General features: G+C 41.7%; 1 protein-coding gene across 8 annotated transcripts in view; it reads right to left on the reverse strand.

Annotated features, from left to right (window-relative positions):
• Window positions 1-21125, reverse strand: part of foxp2 (forkhead box P2) — a 124923-nt gene that overhangs the window by 11671 nt on the left and 92127 nt on the right. For 7 of the 8 annotated variants that reach the window (XM_086059551.1, XM_086059547.1, XM_086059555.1 and 4 more), the window contains 8 exons: window positions 19669-20008; window positions 18268-18372; window positions 9593-9680; window positions 7545-7628; window positions 3057-3267; window positions 2317-2420; window positions 1949-2050; window positions 229-350 (listed from right to left, as the gene is read on the reverse strand). In XM_086059551.1, coding sequence (XP_085915677.1) covers window positions 229-350; window positions 1949-2050; window positions 2317-2420; window positions 3057-3267; window positions 7545-7628; window positions 9593-9680; window positions 18268-18372; window positions 19669-20008 — 1156 coding nt within the window. The remainder of the gene's footprint in view (window positions 1-228; window positions 351-1948; window positions 2051-2316; window positions 2421-3056; window positions 3268-7544; window positions 7629-9592; window positions 9681-18267; window positions 18373-19668; window positions 20009-21125) is intronic. The other variant, XM_086059550.1, reaches the window with a different exon arrangement.

Below are 21125 nucleotides of genomic sequence, written 5' to 3' on the forward strand. Positions count from 1 at the left end.
TCATTTAGATATTTACATAAATAAATATCATAAATTAGGCTATAAGTATAACATATTAATGGAAACATGTACAAAAGTGTTGTTTCAGAAGTGTTTGTCAAACTGGAAGCCCTTCACATTAATCAGCACCCAATAAATAGTTCCCACAAGGTTGGTGACCCCCCCATGGTCTTAAAGGTCTGGAGAAGCCAGCCCCTCCCTCCTTCTCTTTTCGGTCATTGCTCGTACCCCGTAATCTTCTGCGACCGGCGTTTCTGGTACTCCACCTCGTCCACCGTCCACACGGCGCCTTTCACGTTCTCCACACGCACAAAGCACTTGTGCAGGCTCAGGTTGTGGCGCACGGCGTTCTGCGGGTCAGAGGAAGACAGCGAGGAAGCGTGTTAGCCCCAAAAGTGATTTTTTTTTGGGGGGGGGGACGTTTTTTTTATATTAAGAATTCTGAACATTCACGCTCCATTGATTTAATTAGTAATAAATAAAAAAAAAAAGAGAGAGAAATGAGTGAAAGTGAATGCTCTTACAAGTCCGGCCCACAGTACATATCAATCAGAGTAAGTAGGCTAAAAGGAGGTAATCAGCATAGCGAATGGCTTATGGTGCTGACAGAAGTGGTAATGCCGGCCTTGATAATGGTGATGTCAGTAACCCTCTCTTGTTCTTAATGGACATGCTGTGTCAAATATGACAGCGCGAGACGACATCAGGAGATGTCACCATGTGTGTGTGTGTGTGTGTTTATCTTTTCACTATTCAAGCCATATTGTTAATGACTAAACCAATCCAATGAGGTGATTTTATTAATTACAAGGCGCGCAACAAAAAATATTATGACCATAATTAAAACATACATCAGACTCAAACAATATGCATGGCTTTAATATCCCTGCCTGTAATATTTATCATCTCCCTCGGCTTGGTGTTTTTTTTTTCTTCTCTTTTGCCAAGAAAAAGGGGATTCAGGAGGAAAAAAAACCTCATAAGCAGATCTCGCATCTGACCTGAAAATCCCTGGATTTGATTGATCTTAATGCCCATGGCTCTGAATATGATCATTTTAATATTAATGAGCAAATGAGCAGTTTTATTATGCATGCTATATAGTTCCAACTAATAAGCTCCTGGATGAGAGAAGAAGAAGAGCGGGATGTGTGTGTTGGGGGGGGGGGGAGATATATTAAACTACCTTTCATTCCTTTTCTCCTAAACAAATTCTGTCCATTCATCAAAGCAAAGGCCATCAAACTCATGCTTCCAAAAAGAGAAAGCGCACATGTAAATGGACGACGACCTTGGTTCCGGCGCGGGAAGCCGTTGTAATCACGCCGTGATGTCAGCGCTATTGTCCGTCAGGAAGCACGGCAAAATGTGCCGCGCGCTTATTACGCAGCGCCGTCCCTCCCTCACACGTGCTCATTTGCATCCCAAATCCAAATGAATTCACTTTAGCTCCATGACGCCACGTCCTGCATGCTGATGCGGGATGGAAAGACACTTTTTTTTGCCGACTTTGTGCACGGAGACAGGGCAATAAAGTATACAAATGGGCCCTATTGTGCCAGTAAATAAAGAGTTCCTCCTCCATGACAGGCCAATTCTTAACCCTGACGAGGTTTGACCTCCACTCCTGCTTGACGGCCATCTTTCTTCCTAATTAATCAATGATATGCAGAGGGACGGCGGCTTGAGGAGTAGGTGGGAGGGGAGGAAGGGGGTGGAGTGGGTGTCTCGCTCAACAAAAGGTGCTGATGATGGAGTGGCTGCTGTATAATTAGTGCGTCGGCGCCCTCTCCACGCCAAGCTTTTTGCAATTAATTGCGCCCAATGGAAAGGGAAAAAAAGCTATCTGAGAGATGTTGTCATTGGGATGGAAAAGGAGGAAGTCTGTTTTATATATATATATTTTGGGTGGTGGTGGTGTGGGGGTTTAAAAAAAAAAAAAGCCTACCTTCCAAGTAGCGGCATTGCGTCTGAAGTACGCGAACGTGCGCGTGAACCAGCTGTAGATTTCATTAAGCGTTAACTGCATGTCCGACGAGTCCATGATAGCCTGGAATAAGATGACATCAAATAATGCTTTACTAACGACGTGCCATCAATCAATCAATCAAACTTTATTTATATAGGACCTTTCATACATTAAATTGCAACTCAAGGTGCTAAACAATTAAAACACTCATAATACAATAAAAACAAAAAACACCTATGCCCCCCGCCCACCACACACACACACACACACATAGATTGAGACTGGAAAGCTTCATGCTGCAATTAATTTTAATCTAATCAGGCAAAGTCAATTTATTTCCCACTCACCTGTCTTATGAGAGTTGCATAAGTAAACGGTGGTCTGACATCTGCGTTCTTATAAAACTCGTAGTTTGGGGCAATCTCTGGAAAAATAAATACCGTGTCACCACCTGAAATAATTGGTAAATTTTTATTCCTCCAGGTATTGCATCAGCTCATGCTTTCATCAAATTAAAAGGAGGGGCTGAGGGGAGGGTGTGGAAATGAGAGGGAGAGAAAGGGGGGGGCACATCAAATCAGCATTTTCCATGTCTAACAAAATGCATTTTTAATTAATGTCTCTCATGAGAGATCTTAAACACTAATAAATCCATAAAATGAGATCCGTGCAGTTAGTTAGCCCGACGCTGAATAATTGATGCGACTTCACGTTAAACACAGCGAGTAAATACAAACATCAAAGGCAGAACATTTAAAATGCAAACGTCAGAAACGTCCTAATGCAATAAATATTGTATTTACTTGGCCATTATTTGAACTTAATTAACACTCGTGTAATATTTATGCGCAGAGTAGGTTTCCTGTCTATTTACATATAAAGTGATTAAACATGGGCTTGCTTTTATATCATCTCGCTCTGTGTGGCTGTGTGTGTGTGTGTGTGTGTGTGTGTGTGTGTGTGTGTGTGTGTGTGTGTGTGTGTGTGTGTGTGCTATACAACTGCACTGTCGTGTTATAACAGCTTACGATCAAGTGTAAAATGCATAATTCTAAAAGAAACAAGCGTGCTGTGTAGTTGGACCTACCCGACGACAGAGGCATTGAGTATTTGTCCGAATGGCGTCTGCGCATGGCTCCCATGCTGGGCACATTGGCGCCGCCCAGCACCGAGGGGACCTGGGGCATGGCCGCCATAGGCGTGATGGGTGCCGTGGGCGTGGTGGGCGTTTGCGGTAAGTTAGGGGGCGACGCCGACGGCAGGTTCTTGGACATGGTAACGCTGGATACCAAGTTGAGCTGGAAGGGAGGCACAGCGTGGTTACTGAGGCCAGAGCAAGAATTTAGGAGGATTCCAAACAAAAAATAGTCAGGAATTTGTTGTAACGTTTAAGGCCTTTTCACACTGCACTTAGCAACACACAGAAGATATTCATTGTTGAATGAAAAATGCTCGATTTGCGTGTGGCGTCGCGGTGATGTCAGAAGGCACATTTGATAGAAGAGTGGCTGGCAGGGTTATTATTTTTCATTTTAGTTCATTTTGATTTCGTTTTGAGCTTTGTTTTTTAAATTTAGTTAGTTTTAATTAGTTTTCATTGCGGTTCTGCTAGTATTTTTTTTTTAATGCTTAGTTTTGGTTTAGTTTTAGTTAGTTAGTTAGTTAGTTTTAGTTCCAGTATTAGTTTTTGTGAAAAAAGTAACACTTTTCTTATCTAGCGTCGCATTTCGGCTAAGTTAAATAAAAAAGCAGGCATGCAAAATTGTCGGCTAGGACCGATGTCATCTGAAGGTCTTTTCTATTGGCTGCTGCTAGATGCTGTCTTTTCCGAATGGCACACTTTCAAATGCCCTTATTCCGGTTAATATCAAACTAAATGTACTTAAAATCACATTTAAAATCATCCCCAAAGGCTCATGCGTTAAATTAATTACCAAAGACTAAAACGAAGGACATTTTTGCTATAATTATAGTTAGTTTTAGTTAGTTTTGTAAACATAAAATGTAGTTTCAGTTAGTTTTCGTTTTTTAAAAAGCATTTTTGTTTTAATGTTATTTAATTAATGAAAAAATATAGATATGGTGAGATCAGAGTGCTCACAGCAATAAACCAACCAGTGAGGAACGCCTCCCTGATATTGCTAGTAGCCTGATACACAAGCACTTCCAAATATGGCATATAAGAGAATATACTTTGTACTAAGTACAAAAATGACATTTTCAGCATTGGTGAATTTTTCGCAAATCAATTTTAAGATATAAAATGCACCTCCACTTTGTAGGTATGCAACAGCAAAAGTTATTTAGGAGGAGCCTGAAATGTAAAAGATGTACGCAGCAAAATCGCCAGTGTTATATTAACACTGAGAGAGATGAATATAACACTAGAAAAGTGTTTATATGTGTCTACACCAGTAAGTGTAAATCTGAAAAGTGTTACTTTTTTCACACTTAACCAGTGCTACTCCAACACTGCATGGTGTTAAAAATCTACACTGGTAAACACTGATTAGTGTTGAAAGTACTCAACACTAGTGTCACAGTTAAAGATTTTATTCTGCCAAACTACACTTAACTGGTGTTTAAACACTTATCAGTGTATTGCACTAGTATCAATGTTAATAATTTAACTCAAACTACACATTACTCTGGTAAATGGCACTTTATTTATGTAGCGTTTTTCCTCCATACAAGGCCCTCAAAGCATTTTGACTACTGATGACCCGGCATCAGGAGCAACTGGGGGTTCAGTATCTTGCTCAAGGATACTTTTAACATTGTCACATTGGCCTGAGATCAAACCCACGCTCTCAGGATCAGGAGACAACCACTCTACCACTGAGCCACGCCACCCCAACAACAGCAACGGGATGTATCGCTATTGAAATGTCGATAGCGCTCTGGAAAATTGGAAAGTTTGTCCTTCACCAGCAATGAGGGTGTGGTCAATTTAACGCTCAAGGTAGTGCTATTCAGGTTACACCCAACATCCACCCCAACACTCTGGCAGGGTTCAAATAACACTGCTTATTGCATATTTGATTGAATACTGGACATTCAACACTTACCGATTCACTGTCTTGTGTCAAAGTTTTGAACTTTTTGTCATGTTCCCTTCCTCAATTCAACATGTCGAGTCATTCCGCAGCCCCTTTCGGAGTGCCACGTGTATGCGCTCCCTCCTCCCTCCCTGACGCAGCTGTGTGTTTCCTCTAACAAGACTCGTGGAGAGGAGCCAGCCCATCTCGGCTAATTACAACCACCGCCAAATTGTATCACGCGATTTCTAATTAGAGCACGCTGTTTGAGATTAGCCAACGATCAGCCTCCGTGTTATCGGGCCCCATCTCGCTTTAGCTCTCTATTTATCACTCCCTTGAAAGATCCACTTGCGACGTAACACATTCATGTTTATTTAAAACCACGTCTGCTTGTTTCGGTCATCATTGGAGGAGGAAGAAGGGCTACTTTCTTAAAGTTAACGACAGCGGAGGGGCCATCTCATCCCCAAACTTGGTTACATGAACAAAGAGTGACTCGGTGACTTCATATGTCACTCAGCGAGAAGCATGAGGCCACTCCAGACGCAGCTCCACTCGCCGCGTCTTCGCTAATTGTCCATCTTTTGCCTCCAAATCTCATGTGAGAGCCTGCAGCCGAGTGGAAAAACGCCAATCTGACCTTTCAGTCGTGTCGCTAATTCCAGCCTGGAAATGGTAATGACATCGTTACATATTCAAACCAAATTGCCTTAATTGTGAGTCGACAAGTGGGGACGCGTTTGCGGCGAGGAGTTTGGCATCGACTTAAAAGATGGGAGGGAAGAGGGGACCAAGGAGTGAGAAGGTAGCGCTCGGCCCATTTGTGTTGATAAATAGGATAAAATGTCAAGTTGGAAATACTCTGGCTAGCTGTCGGGTCTTTAAGATCATAATTAAATATCCACTTGGCGATAACAAGCACAGCAGAGAAAAAGTAAAGCAGAGGTTAAAAGTGGATATTTGTATTGATTCAAACCTTCAATTATCTGCAAAGTCCAATCGATGAATTCAAAACTTTGCATTCAAAACTTTGGATTCAAAACTTTGCATTAAGTTAGACTTGCAGATTGCACAAGAGTAACTTCATTCACGACTACCCGATACCTTAAAATAAAGCCGTTATCAGCCTGATACTGATACCTAGTATTGGTATCCGCACATCCCAATTATTTACAATCGCAAAAAAACTATTTATCATGTGCAAACAATACATTTTTAAGACCTTTGAAAGCTCTATTTAGGGTGTTTTGATTAAGAGTCTGTAGCCTGTAGCAGTTTATGTGCTTGAAAAGAATTTGGAGGCTGTGATAGCTTCCAAAGAGGCCAATATCAGCTCCCTCAAAACATGGACAAACTTTTTTGATTCGAAAAATGTCGATAGACCAGCCTGCACATATCAACTTGTACGTTAGCACTAGCTTAGGTATTATCATTATTTTATACAAGTGTGTCAAGGTTTGGAACACAACCACCAATAAATCCCTACTATTACTTTGAAAATCTACTACGAGCTACTTTGAAAAGGTAAATATATCATTACGCCAGCTTGGACTCAATCAAGTTGTGTTAGCAATAGCTTAGGTATTAGCATTACTGTATACAGTTGCATCAAGGACCAATGAAACAAACAAACAAAGGACTAATGACAATCTAAAAATATGATCAGACCAGCCTGGTCACATCAAGTTGTGCTAGCTTAGGTATTAGCATCACCAATAATATCTTACTGTGACTTTAATGATGATACTTAGCCTCAAAGACTTAAAATGAGGACGTTCCTAAAGGTTCATTTAGGAATTCTGTCAGAATGCGCCCCCACCCCACCCCTTTCTTCAACACCATCAAATGCAATTAACTGCTCTTTCATGTGCGCTTTATGTAACGCAATACTTCATTAACATCATTCATTCATATTCAGCGCGGATTAGAAGCACTGGAGTCGTCATTGGATGACACGGAACCGTTCTGCTGCAATTTTGAAGAAAGAGGGAGAGAGACTTTATAATAAAAGGGGAGTTTGATTCTTGATGGAATTATCCGATGATTATGCTATCATGTGATTATCTTCATTCAGTGATTCCAATGAAAGTAGGCACTTGCTAGGAGCATACACATGCTCCAATATTTCAATGTCTACAATTGGAGGCTGACAATATTTGGGAAATAAATATGTTAAATGGCTGTCTAGAGTAAATCCTCCCATGGGACCAATTTTAGAAACAATTGTGTGTTTATATCAGCATTCAGAATCAATCCTCAGCTATAATTGTCTGCTGTTTGTTGCTAAAATGATAGCGTCTGAGTGCGAGGGGCTCAATCATCCAGCCAACAGGTTGTTTTGGCTATTATATCTATCTCAGAGAAATGACCCTCCGACGTTTTCGCCGAGCTCTTCACGCTCCTTTGGCCATCTAATACACTTCCAAACTTGTGGTTCTCCCGCCAAAAGCGGGTGATACAAGTCCCATTACATCTTCATCTGTATCTGTCACTCAAAACAGCGCCGCCGTGTTTACGGAGCAATATGCACTCACTGGTTTGGGAGATGACTTGGGTTCGGAGGGCCGCATGTGCAAGTGGGTCATCATGGCCTGGAGACGCTCGCGTTCTTTCGATAGCTGTTAGAGACAAAGAAGAAGAGGGAATTAAGTAAAAAAAAAAAAAAAAAGCAACATGCAGGATGATGTCGACAGGTCAGGCAAAAACAAAATAGTGTTTCATCTTTTTGTCAATAGTCGAATAGCCGACGGTAACGAGGCAGCCGGGCGAGTAATGAGGTGGTCTTGAGTGTTGACTCAAAGTCCCGTGGACACCGTTAAGGGGATGGAGGCGCAGCCTGCAGCTGGCAAGAGGTGAAGGGGTCCTTCTAAACATGGCATGAGATGGACCCGCCTCTCCGGGTCCAGTTAGTGGCCCCAAGCCTTCACGGACTATCATCAATCTAATACATGTGCAGGACTGACAGGGACCGCACCTCGAGGAAGGCTTAATAAAAACACAAAACCAGCACACACACAAAAGAGCGCGCCGGTCTTCATTAGTAGTGATGGCTCTTGAGGAAAAAAAAATAATTGGTCACACAGCTCCACTTCACAAAGGACAACAAAACAGAGAAGTCAATACGAGACAACCAATAGCATGCAGTAATTCCTTGTCTCTGACGGCTGTACTGGTTGAACAGGTCAACACATTTGCTTCCACAGATGTTCAATAGGGCTTAGATTAGCAGATAGAACAGATGGACACTTCAGAAGAGCCAAAAGTTTTGTTCTTAGTCATTCTTATTTGGGGTTTTTATCCTGTTGGAGGACCCATAACCAAACGGACTGCCACTCGATCCCTTGACAGTCTTGAGATTTCACTGGACCCCGCATGGGTTCAAGTCACACTCGGCTAGTACACGCCTAAAGTACAGCCAGGTCCATAAATATTGGGACATCGACACCACCAAAATGGATTTGACCAGAAATGCTGGATTTCAACTTTGGTGGCCTCTACTGCAACTGCCCTGCTTGTTCTTGGGGGATTCTCCCTTCAACTGTGACTTCAAAAATAAACGACCACGTTGGTTGTTTTCCCATGCACCAAAATATGACCAAGTGTTATGTATTGTAGTTAGCGACCTCTATCGGCCATGTAAATAGTGAATAAAAATAGTAAAGTGAACCATAAGTGGAATTAACGGGACTCGAACTCGGGTCGTCTGGACAGATGACAAATGTCTATCGTACTTAGCTAACACGCCTGTAAGGCTTTTAGTGTTTTTTAGTGTTGGGGTTAGTAAGAGGCTCAGTGAGGTTGTAGTATGGCTGACATTACAAAACACATAGTCAACATGTAAATACAGCTTTCTGACCACACTAGCCGGGTTCGAGTCCCAGTACCTACACTTCATTCAACTATTTTTTTTGCTATTTACATGGCCGATAGGGGTCGCTATACTATAATATGTAACACTTGAATGTACTGTAAATAAGCACAAATCTTGTTTGTTTAATCTCAAATCCATTGTGGTGGTGGTGGTGAATTGTGTCAATGTCCCAATATTTATGCACTGTAGCTCTTGTTTCTGATGCGACTTGCTAAAAAGGAAGGCTTTATTCTGACAATTATTCTGACGTGTGTATTTGAATATATCCACTTGTTTCGAAATAGAAAGACGAGCAGATGTCAGTGGCGCTGAGTAATAATGTCGCTCAATCAGCGCGCTCATTATCTCGCCAGCATGACTTCTTAATAAGGTCACGCTCCACCTACTGAAAATAGTTCCCTCCTTTTGAGCGTTCTTCAGGTGCAAAGTGCAGTTAATTAACACGGCAGACTGGGAGAGACACGCTCGCTATTAATTGGAAAGAAAAAAGCAAAGCGGGCAAAATAAAGCACGCGCTTAATTCAATTAAAAGAGCCATAATGGCTTTCGCTGCGAGGCCTGAGGATCCCATTGTTTGGTGGCTTTGTTTAATTCAGCAGGTCCTGCTTTTGTGGCAGACCTCGCCTTGGCCTCGTTTGACAAATCACAAAGTCGTGACGGCGTAATTAGGCGACCAAAAGTGACAATGCAGAGTTTCTTAAGAGAACTTACTTGGATTTCCAGCTGCTGTACAACCTGCATCTGCACCCGACACTGGGCTGTGCTGCGATCATCCAGGGCGTGCTCGTTGTTTAGGTGCCTGCGATTGAACACATTCACATCAGTATCACCTTCAATGTGATTTGGTGGAAATTTCTATAGTGGAGGAATTATCCATAGGATCCCGTTAGGACGCCATTGTCCCCCACTGAGACGAGGTAATTAGAAGCAACATGACGGCGTGTGGCGCCATGTTTAACATGACAATAGGCCCGTACCAGTTGAGATGGCTAACCGGCGGAAAAGGAGCTGGCTCAGCGCGGGTCGCCTTTGTCTCCTCGTTTACGCAAAACAATACACACCATTTAACAGCGGCAACATTTTGACGCACAAAAGCATCTCCTCCAACTGGCATTAAAGGGATCTGCTGTGTTCGCCTCATTAGAAGAAAGAGACTGCCAGACAGCTCCAACAGTCAATGAGGGTTTTTGTCTCGACTGGATTTCGTCTGTAGAACACAAAAGCGTCATCGAGACAGACCACTTAATGCAGAGAAAAACAACAAAACGAGATGCGCGGGTACGAAGGTCCCTTGCAGGACGAGCAACTTTGGGGTACTGGCATATTGGAATTGGATTTTTTTTTTTTTTTTTTTTAATGGCACAATAAGCCTCTAATCGTGTATGAACTATTATTATTTTTTTGCCAGGCGCATGTGTGTGCAAATTTCATTAGACTCGTTCTTAACCTGGGTTCGATCAATCCGGGGTTCCACAGGGTTCTATTCTGGGGCCTCTGCTGTTTTCATACCGGAACTAGAACAGCTGCACTTCCCGCTTCCGTATGTTAGAGTCCCAGGAAATGTAGTCCTATAGTGGTGTAACGGATCACAAAAGTCCCGGTTCGGATCAGATCACAGATTTGAGTAACGGATTGGATCCGTCTTTTGGATCAGCAGGAAAAAAATAAGTACTTTGTCTTCATTTATTTTGCAAAACGCTTTTTTTTATATTCAAGTCATTTACAGCTGCCAGCCAGGCAAATGCTAACAGCTAGCTGCTAGCCATTCACGTCAGAGACTTCTGCCGTATCTTACAATGACGGCGTAAATAATTAGTGGTTTCTTAGCGTCCTAAATTAGCGACTGAATATGAGTTCGGGATAGCGTTGTGCTGATGTTGGTCGCAACTTTAATGTCAATCAAAACTACAACAAAGAAATCCTAAACGTCTAAAAGGGAAATCAAGCTAGCCATCACGCCACAATGTGGGCTAACTTCAAATTAAAAGTCTACTAAGTCTATTTGCATTGCCTTCAATGTATTATTTGGCAAACTTTATTTTGAAGTTAGCCTGAGCGTAAGCGGTTTGTTACGTTGAGTATGTTACCAGCTTCCTTGACATGTCTGAATGTTGTCCATTGTGAATAAGAACTTTGTTGTTGTCACAACCGTATGTGATCCAAACCATGGGGCCTGATCCGAACTGACCACAGACCAATGATGATCCGTTGCACCACTACTAGCCTAATGCTATGTTCGCTGGTCTGACCCAAAGCAAGCTGAGCTTTTCTGGCAGCATATTTCCAATGTTGCCATGCGGGACCGGTGCGAGGTAAACGGCACAGCCAGCTTCCAATAATTTCCTCAGTTTTTGTGCATCTTCAGGCCTTCAAAAACGATTTTGTTTTCTTGTTAAACGGTGTGTCGCAATAGCAGCAAGGAAGCGTTTGATGTAATTTTACGTTACAAAGTTTGAAATACATCAGATCGAGTTGCTGTTATTTCCACAAAAACTATACGGACCTCGCAGCGTTGTAGTGTTGTGAAAGAACATTGCTAGCAAACCCACAAAGCGAGTTTTGAGGAGGGACGCGTCACAAATGCCAAAGCTGCCGCTTTATCTGCCGTAATGATAGGTTCACTTTCAGAGCGCTCAATGATCATTTACAGCACAAACTCAGTTTGTCCTGAACTTGCAGGCGCAAACGGTCCACAGCCATCCATCCTGTTCAGAAATGTTTCATTAGCAACCAAGAATAAGGAAGCATTTGGGAGATGAGGGAGTGAGGGGAGGGAAGAAGCGCCGTGTTTCTGCAGCCCAGCGCCTAATTGCTGTTTCAGGATGTGCATGCAGAAGAGGGGGCATTTCATTAATCATTTAATCACGTCCCTCGCAGGATGAGGGAACTAATGTTGCAAATACCCTTTTCATTTCACTGCCCATAATGCTATCTTATGCACTTGATGTATGGCGCGTGTCATGAATTACAGCTGCTTCAAAAGCACAGCGCACACTGCTCGCTGTCCCCAAAGATACCTCATTACAAAAAAGAAAGGGATGCGGACAGGGAGGAGGGAGGGGTCTCGATTAAGGTTTGTTTTTTTCTAAATTCAGCTCGTGCGCATGTTTGCCAATGGTTCAAAACACACCTTCTGCTACTGGCCAGTTAGTGAGGTGATTACAGGGAAGATTACTACATTTATGAAATATTCAAATGGCAGCATGTCCTACTGTGCATTAATAACTCCGCAAGACGGGGAGAATAATGGCAGGGAGGGGCGCGGGCGGGGAGACAGAAAAAATCATTAAAAAAATACACCTTATTTACTGAGTTGAGGCCTCGCATTCCTAAGTACAGTGGACCCCCGCTATTTACGGGGGGTAGGGACAAGGGCTGGCACGCGAATACTGAAAATCCTAATATAATTGCCATTATAAATGCATTGAAAATATATATACATATAAATTAGGGTTGAACAATGAATTGAATTCAAATCAACATCTAGCAAATTGCACTTTTCTAATCACGAAGGCTCCAATTTGGGGAAAAACAAAACAAAAAAACCTGCCTTATTTTGGTTGCTTAAGTGTCCTTGAGCAAGATACTGAACCCCCAGCTGCTCCTGATGCTGCGTCATCAGTAGGACTTAAAGGACTAAGTGAAAGCTCATTTAGTAATATAAAGAGTTTTTTGGGGGTTGTCTTCACCTTTACACCCCAAAACCAAACACTTATGTTGTAATTGAAGGTAAGGAAACAGCCAACCAGGAAAGAGCATTTATTTAATAGGCAATGGTTTCGAAATGTTGTGCATGCATATTCAGCATCATTTTTTAATATATTTTTTTAATATATATGCCAACGTATGCATTTTATGACCACTATTGATTTGTGGTTGTGTTTGAAGTAAAGGCAATACCAAAAATTTGGCTATAAAATAAATGTTGTGAAACATGAGTAGCTCGCTGCTGTTTTGCTTTTCTTAAAGTAGCTTGTGGTGGGAAAATGGTTGGAGACCCCTGGTCTACAATATGAATATGTATGGGGGGGTGGGGGGGGCATCAGCGTACACACAGGGCCCAGTAATAAATCTAGACTATGATGCCATTTGGCTAATTGTCATGAGCCGCAAATTTCACACCCAAGCTCCACCCTGTACACAGATGCTCATGTGTGAGCAAAACACGCGTGTAGCATATGTACACATGCATGCGTGCGCACATACGGCACACAGACCACTCTCCCCGTGGTGGTGATGCATAAGTAATGCCCTCCGTTTTAAAGGTCTTGTCACAGTGCGGCAGACATGTGGAAGGCTAGAGGGGAAGCTCAAGTATCAAGGGGCTGCGGGGGAAGGCGGGTGGGCAGCCTCACTTGGCTGCAGCCTTGCAGTGAGTTTAATTAGCAGCGGGTTACAGGCGCAAGGTTAGCGAGCTGATCTTTCTATTTCAACGTCAGTTGCAGTAATAAGGCTGCCGAGTAGGGATGGTACCGAAGAGTGGTCTGCACCGATTTGGGTCGGTACTTCTGAGCACCGATTGACGTAAAATTAAACGGTGCCATGTTTCGGTTCTGAAGTGTGCTGGAGTATAGAAGAGTTGACAATTTTGAATGGCGTACTTGAACGCAACATTATACGTACGCCAGCGTAATGACGTCACCCACTCGCGCAGGACACACGCTAAAATACATTTCCTGGTTTGCAAACAAGCGAGATTCTTGCGGCACCAAGCCAAACAAATACAGTTTATGAAGTATGACAGACTCCGCGCGATCACAATACAATATTATCAGTGGGTCACGATATAATAATCATCAGGATATTGTAGGGAGGATATAAAAAAAGATCACAAAAATGAGCTCATACAAAAAAAAAAAAACATTCCCCTTCATCTGACCATTAGCGTGGATTTTAAACATAGAAGGGCCAAAACATGCCTTGTGAAAAATAAACTGCACTAAAAAACTAGCCACCAGAGGGTGCTAGAACTGCACAAATGGAAATCAACCTGACTTTTTTAACAGATGCGCTGCTTTTAATATCACAATATCACGTCACATCCATAGTGCCCAGTTCCCCACAATCAGTGCATGGCTGAGATGGAGAGGGTGTCGGCGGTGTCCTAGTTGTGCGAGGAGCCCGCACACGTCTTCCCCCACCGAATCGAATCATGCTGGAACTTCGCTTCAGCCGCTTTACCGTCGTTAAGGTATACAGACATTGTAATTTGGGATATGGTAACCATATTTAAAATAGCAAAAGCTTGTGGCAAAAATGTAGCAAGCATTACAGACCACGTCGGGTACATTCCAATGATTAATTTGAACCCAATTATTCTCTTTGTTCACGTCATGTCTTTTTTTTGCTATTTGAGTCCAACGTGGGTTCGAATTTCGAACGGCGGGCTTTACATTGTTGAAGAGTAACTGCACAAGAAACGAAGACAACATCAATTATTCATTTATATATTTACTGTTTAACTTCATTCCTTGTGTTGTTCAATGCACACACCTTTGCTTCACACTTTGTTTTTGTAATATTATTTTTTGTGTATTAGTTATACTTCAGTAATTGTAAAATGTTATACCTTTATTTTTACTATTCCTCTCTGGCTCATTTGTATTAAATTTAACATTTTTGTTATTTGTCAAGTTTTATATATTGAAATGTAATTGTTAAATGTTTTTTTTTAAGATTTTACTATTAAATAAACAATGTTGAACATTTATTACCACCCAAATAAATAAATAAATACAATTTAAAAAAAAATTAAAAAGAAAGAAGAGAGAGAGAGAGAGAGAGAGAGAGAGAGAGAGAGAGAGAGAGAGAGAGAGAGAGAGAGAGAGAATACAAAACTACTGAAAGTTGGTACCGTCGAGTACGAGTATCGATTCCCAGGTACAGAGAATTGGAACAGAACCGGTTCAAATGTGAAAGGTACCCATCCCCTACCACCGAATGAATGACTTAAGCGTGAGCGTGTCATCAGCAAAGCCGGCATGCGGCTAACACGTCAACACAACACAAACTCAAGGATATTATCTTATTTTGCACTTCAGAGAGCCCGTCGCGCACACTCGCCACCTCGCAGCTCCCTTTTCCAGGTGAGAGCGCTTCAAAGAAAACAGAGAGGCGCTTTTAAACGCTGATGGCGACAAGTTTCCCCGGCGCAACACAACAAAAGATGACTAAACGTGTCGCAGGCGCCGAGCGGAACGCCAACAGCAAGCGATTACTCCTCCTCCTCCTCCTCCCCCTCCTCACACCCGTAACCCGCACCCATCTCGTGACATGGAAACTGTCATCTAAATCTGACACCCGCTTTATGTAACCCTGTTTAAACGGCGCTTGTGTGTAGTCGACTGGCATCTTCGGCAACATGAAAGGCCTCTCCGTGACACCGACAATCACCGCTCCGAGGCACGCCGCCGAGCAGCCATCTTTGTTCCAGTGACGAGCCCGCCTCCTTTGTTGCCGTCTGTTTTCATGTGCCTGCTGGGTTACGGCGGAAGAGCCAGCCTCTGACTCGCAGGGGTGTGTACGCGTGCGTCGGGCGGAGAAGCGAAGCGAGACGCTGTTCTGTTTTGTTGAAGGCGATGTTGTGGAAAGCATCCGTACCAAAACTGTCAGACAACCTTTCAACTTCCTGCCTTGCCTCCGCGCCGCAACACCCTCTCGCATCACTTTGCCAGCTTATTCCAGTGCCTGACCTGTCGTTTTTTTTCACACGGTGTCTCCTAAATAACCCGCTAAGCTACCTCCACTATATCCTCAGAGCATACAGACCATCTTTAAGTATGCGTACCGAGGTGATGCAAAGATACCGTTGAGGAAAAAAAAAAAAAGTGATAATCCGACACAAGCTTGCCTCCTCATGCGTGCGTTCGTCTCCAAGCTGGAAGGCAAACTCCTCTACCTGCACCAGACCGCACATACGGGCTCAAGTCATACATCATGCCTATGGATGCGAGGAAAATATTATTGTATTGCCCGTTATATGTAATACTTTTGGATTTTTCATTAAAGTTAGTTTTTATTTCATCTGGACTTTTTGCTGTTGTTTTGTTGAGCAGGTTTTGAGTTTTTATTAGTTTTTCAATATATGGACCATTTGCCTATGGATGTGAGGAAAATGGGTAGAGCCTGTTATATCAGGGTTATTTTTATTTTTGTTTAGTTTATTTGATTAAGTTAGTTGTATTTAATTTTTAGAGCAGGTTAATTTAATTTTTTTCAAAATTGTAGCTTGTTTTTTAAATTAGTTTTTATTATTATTATTATTATTATTACATGAATCATTTTCCTGCCTGTTTCTGTATATCGCTTGGCGTCAGGCCAAAACCTCTTAAGTCACAATTTGGTGTATGGCATCTTTTTTCAAAAATCTATACTATTGGTCAGTCCACGTGTGTCGATGTTGTTGTTGTTTTTTATTTATAATTTTTTTTTAAACAAATTATTGACCAATCTAAAGTTAATAGCTTACTCTCTTTGATCATGCAATGTTAATGGTTGAACAAATATGTCGTTTTTGGGGTCTTCTGAAAAGTGGCGATTTTGGAGGTACAAGGTTTTCAGCCTGACACCGGCAATATGCAGCATGCATTATAATAGTTTTGGATTGCTTAGTTTTTATTTCATTTTGACTTTTTTAATTTATGTTACTTTTAATTAGTTTTTAGCACAAATGTGTTATTAGTTAAATTTTTTAATGCTTCATTTGACTTTTTTTTTTTTTTTATAAAAAAAAAAAATATATATGGAGTGTTTGTCGAGTGCAAGAAAAAAAAAAGAAAGTCACTAAGTATAAACACAAATAAAATATTTGTAAATAAACTCCAATTCTCAAAGGACTGTGTGATCTTACTTATTCTGTACGGTCACACAGCAATGCTGAAATACTGTAAATCCTTTTTATAATGAACACCGAAAGCAAAAATGAAGGACATTTTCGCTCTAATTTTAGTTATTTTTTACTGCATTTCAGTTAGTTTCCTTTTTTAAACGCATTTTTATTTTATTTCAGCAACAAAAATGTCTTTTCAATTGCATTTTTTTCATTAGCTTTCCTTAACGTTAATAATCTTGTTTATATGTAACGCATATTCCGCAGGGGAAAAGCAAACACACTTGCAGGCCGCTGTTGTCATTTACATTCACCCTCTGATTCATTCCCGTGCAATGGAGTCAATTAAGGTCCACAATATGAGTTGATAGTGCGTGAAAATGCGGCTTAATATACTGTCTGGCTGTTTCGCCCAATAAACACCGGCTTTATTACGGTTAATTTCGAAGCCGCATGAGTTTTTTGGCTTGCAACCGGAAAAAAACAAACAAGTCACAACAATCTTTGGACTCAATACACGTGGACGTTCATAGCCAGTCAGAAAATACACACCAGATCGTTATTTCACAGTTAATTACAAATCTAATTAGAATATTCAAATGAAAGCCTTCCCCGGCTTTTCTTCTCCGAGTGAGAGAGAGAGAGCGGGTGAGTGGCGGCGTGATAACCTGTAATCGTCGGCGCCGCAAACACCTTCCCTCCTTTGATGTCCCCTCACTGACATCCCGGCAACAAAGCCGGCCAATTACAAATGAGCTAATTAACTAAATTGTTGATGGAGCATGAAGAGTTCATTCGCTTCGCTGCCGCGCACCGTGACAACAACTGAATGGCGGCCCTTTGTTGTGGAGGCGAGTGTGCGGCCGTGCGAGTTGCCATTAGCCTTTTGACGACTTCCTCCACAAGCCTATCAGGCGCTTCCACGCCGCGTAGGAGATTTGTTATGGATCACGACTGGGCGCTCGACCTGAACCCTGTCAACGAGCTGTCGGCAAGGTCAAAGTGGCGACGGTGAAACTACGCTATGACATTTACGCGGCTGCTTTATTGCAGATTTTTAAGCAATCTTATTTTTTTTACGGATTTTTACAGTAGTGGTGTGTATGTCGAAAAACTACAATAAATGATTTCAATACCATATTTGTGTCACCCGAGATCAGTGTTTGGCCACTTTTGTGTATCCTCACAGGTATTTGTTAACTAAAGGATAATGTCAATGTATAAGCCATTAATTATATGAGTAATTGATGGAGTGATCAATAGGATAATCAATTCCAAAAAGATTTGTTAGTGACAACTCTACAATTTCAAGTTGCATACTGTCAATGTAGTACCAGGTTGTGCCACAATATGCCAGGCAGCACAAGAAGAAGAGGCTAAGAGACTCCCCAACTTCTCTCAGTTCATCAGTACAGCACTAATATTTGTCATTCTTTGCACAGGATAAATAATATGCAACTGTGAGTACTGTTTCATTGGAGCATCACATGTGCTGCATCAGCTCACTTTAAATAGGAACGTTAGCTTGTGAAGACTTATATTGTGGTGCTAATCTTACTTCAAAAACTGTCCGAAGTCGTCGCAGATGCTCTCGCAGCCAGGCCACTTGCACACGCCGTGGCCATACAAGGGATGGGAGCCGCCATTTTCTTCATGTTGTGAACTGAGTGACAAAATGATCAGATAGAGGTTAGAGACTTACGAAAAACAGGTCGAGTAAGAACAGAGTATAATTTTGCATAAATGACATTTTTGCAGATGAACCTTTTATTTTCCTAGTTTTGACTATTCCATTCAAGTTATAGTATACATTGTATAGAGCACCCTTTAAAAAAATGACACACTCTGTCCATTCGTAGCTTACTATGTCATCCTGAACCAGCTATTATAAATATGGTGCTCTCAAAATTCATTTAACATGTCAACAGTAGGCCTTGGTGGAGGTCGACTTTCTACTCGTGTGTTACAAAACTATTGTAGAGATATCCTGTGTGTAACTTGTGTTCTCTTTCTCCAAATGGCACCAAAATAAGTTATGATGCTGCCGAGAAAGCACATCCTATTAAACAGTTTGACAGTTTCACCTTTCGGTTGTCCGCACGCACATACGCTCGCCAGGTTCACGCCGGCTTTTCTCTGAGGGGCTTACCCTGCATCGATCGGCGGCGTGTTGGTAAGCAGCGCTCCTGACAATACTCCGCGTTCGATCATTACCAGACGCCTCACGCACGCACGCACGCGGGCGGGCGGCCCTCGGGACACGGGCAGATAAAGTCTTTTTTCCTCACGCTTCCTCCAGATATCCTTTTTCCCGCCTACTAGTGGCACCGCAGTGATAGCATCTACTGTAAACCAATTACACAGCACTTCCACCTCCAAGCTGCGCTTCCATAAGGCCTTATTATAATATCGCCCAAGTAAAGCCTTTGAATAATGCATGGGCCGATATGTGAACAGTCAGTGTTCTGGTGCAGGGGTGCATTCATAAAACACGCCATCACAAGGATAAACATCCTGGAAACGCCACTCAAGGCATCATGTATTCTGTTTACATGACAAGCAAGCAAGGAAGGTAATTTTCAAAAGCGGCAGAAAGCACTAAATACTTAATGTTATCTCGTCTTGTCTGCCAGAGAGGTTTGTTGTTGTGTGTGCTTGTGCCTGCATGTCTTCCTTTGCTGGCTTTTGATATCGCCGTGCAAGCTAAGCGCGTTCAACGGCACGCGCATTCCTCTGGGACAACAAACCTCTTGTTTTGTGCACATGACGAAGAAAGTGATCAACTATTAAACAAATAAACAAAACATCTTGTTTTCCCTGTAGTTAACAACGCCGCCTCTTTGAAGAGGAACAAATAATGCGGGAGTGCAGAGTTGTGAGGAAAACTAGCTTATGTTGTTATTTGTTTCATCTTGTGTTCTTTTTTTCCCCCCCTGCAAAGCATTTCACGGATGTTTACCCGTCTCGCTCCCGTTCCCGCTCGCGCTCTCGTCTGTGGTTGAGGACAGGGGACTGTCCGTTGGCGATGGAATGGTGCGAGATGGGCGGCGACACTTTGGGGGGGTTGGAGGAGGAGGTAGTTGACGAAGAGTTGCTGCTGCTGCTGTTGCCGTTGTGGTTGTTGGTGGAGAGGTCCAGGCCGCCGGTGATGCCCGCGCCCGTGTGGTTGACGCCACAGCCGCCGTGTTTAATGCCGTTGTCTTCCATGGTGTGGCCGCCTCCACCGCCGCCACCTCCGCCCCCGCCGCCTCCGGTCACGTCCTTCCACAGCTGCTGGAGCTCTGCGGGGCTCAGGCCGGCTGGAGTGAAAGAAATCAAAAGGAATTATTCAAAATGGCATCCCAGTATAGTAAGGCAGATTTTTTATTTGTCAATAATGTCAAATATGAAATAAAATAAAGAAACATGTATGTAAAATAGTTGTATTTTATTGTTATAATATAATATTACTGATAATTTATGGAGTTTTAATGAATTTACCATTACTTAATAAAATACTTTACATTTAAAATTACTTTTGCTATATATTTGTATTTTATTATTTACTAAAAGTAATTATTTAAATACATAAATTATTAAAATCCAAATGAATACATGTGCAAATAAGTACAATATTACTAATAAATATTTTCATAAATAAAATTTGTATTATTTATTGTTAATCATAACTATTACCAAATATTTAATAAAATAAATGAAATGTTAAATGCTCTGTTTTGTAATATAATATTTTTTTCTAATATCAACCATAATGAGATAAAATGACAAATAAAAGAAATGAATAAATAAATTTCAACAAATCATTTTGAGGAATAAAAATTGTAAGATTAATGCAACAAATACTACAGGACTTGTAAATACTTATAACAATTTAAAAGTGTACAAAATAAAATTATATTTTATTATTTACAATGAAACAAGTGACCCATAATTTAATGAGACAAATGATTATTTTTATTTTATAATTATTACCAAATAGTTATTCAAATAAATATAGTTAAGTATTATGTCATTTTATGTAATCTAATGTTTCTACTAGTATTCAATCAGTTTCTGAGATGGAAAAAATAAATATAGATTATATATTATCTCTGGCATTTGTAAAACTACAAACAAAGGTGTTGATTTTGTTCTGGGGAAGAAAATGGAGCTTTCTATTCTCTGCTTGTCAGCAAAGCAGGTAAACAAGAAGAAGAAGAAGGGAAGCTGATGGAGTGTTGGGGAACAGACGAACAGCAAATACGGACACGAAATGAGGTATGGAAGGTGTCAAGGCGATCATGTGGCAAGTTTGGGACAAGGCGGCCGGCGGAGGAGCATACCAATGAGGGCAATGCAAACACACAAACGTACGACGAGATAACACAGGGGGGCCACAGGTGCATACAGATGAGCAAGACACAGCCAGACAGGGGG

The sequence above is a fragment of the Leptonotus elevatus genome, chromosome 17, assembly GCF_054856555.1.
Source record: "Leptonotus elevatus isolate MCC_2025b chromosome 17, RoL_Lele_1.0, whole genome shotgun sequence".
In the NCBI taxonomy this organism is placed as follows: Eukaryota; Metazoa; Chordata; class Actinopteri; order Syngnathiformes; family Syngnathidae; genus Leptonotus; species Leptonotus elevatus.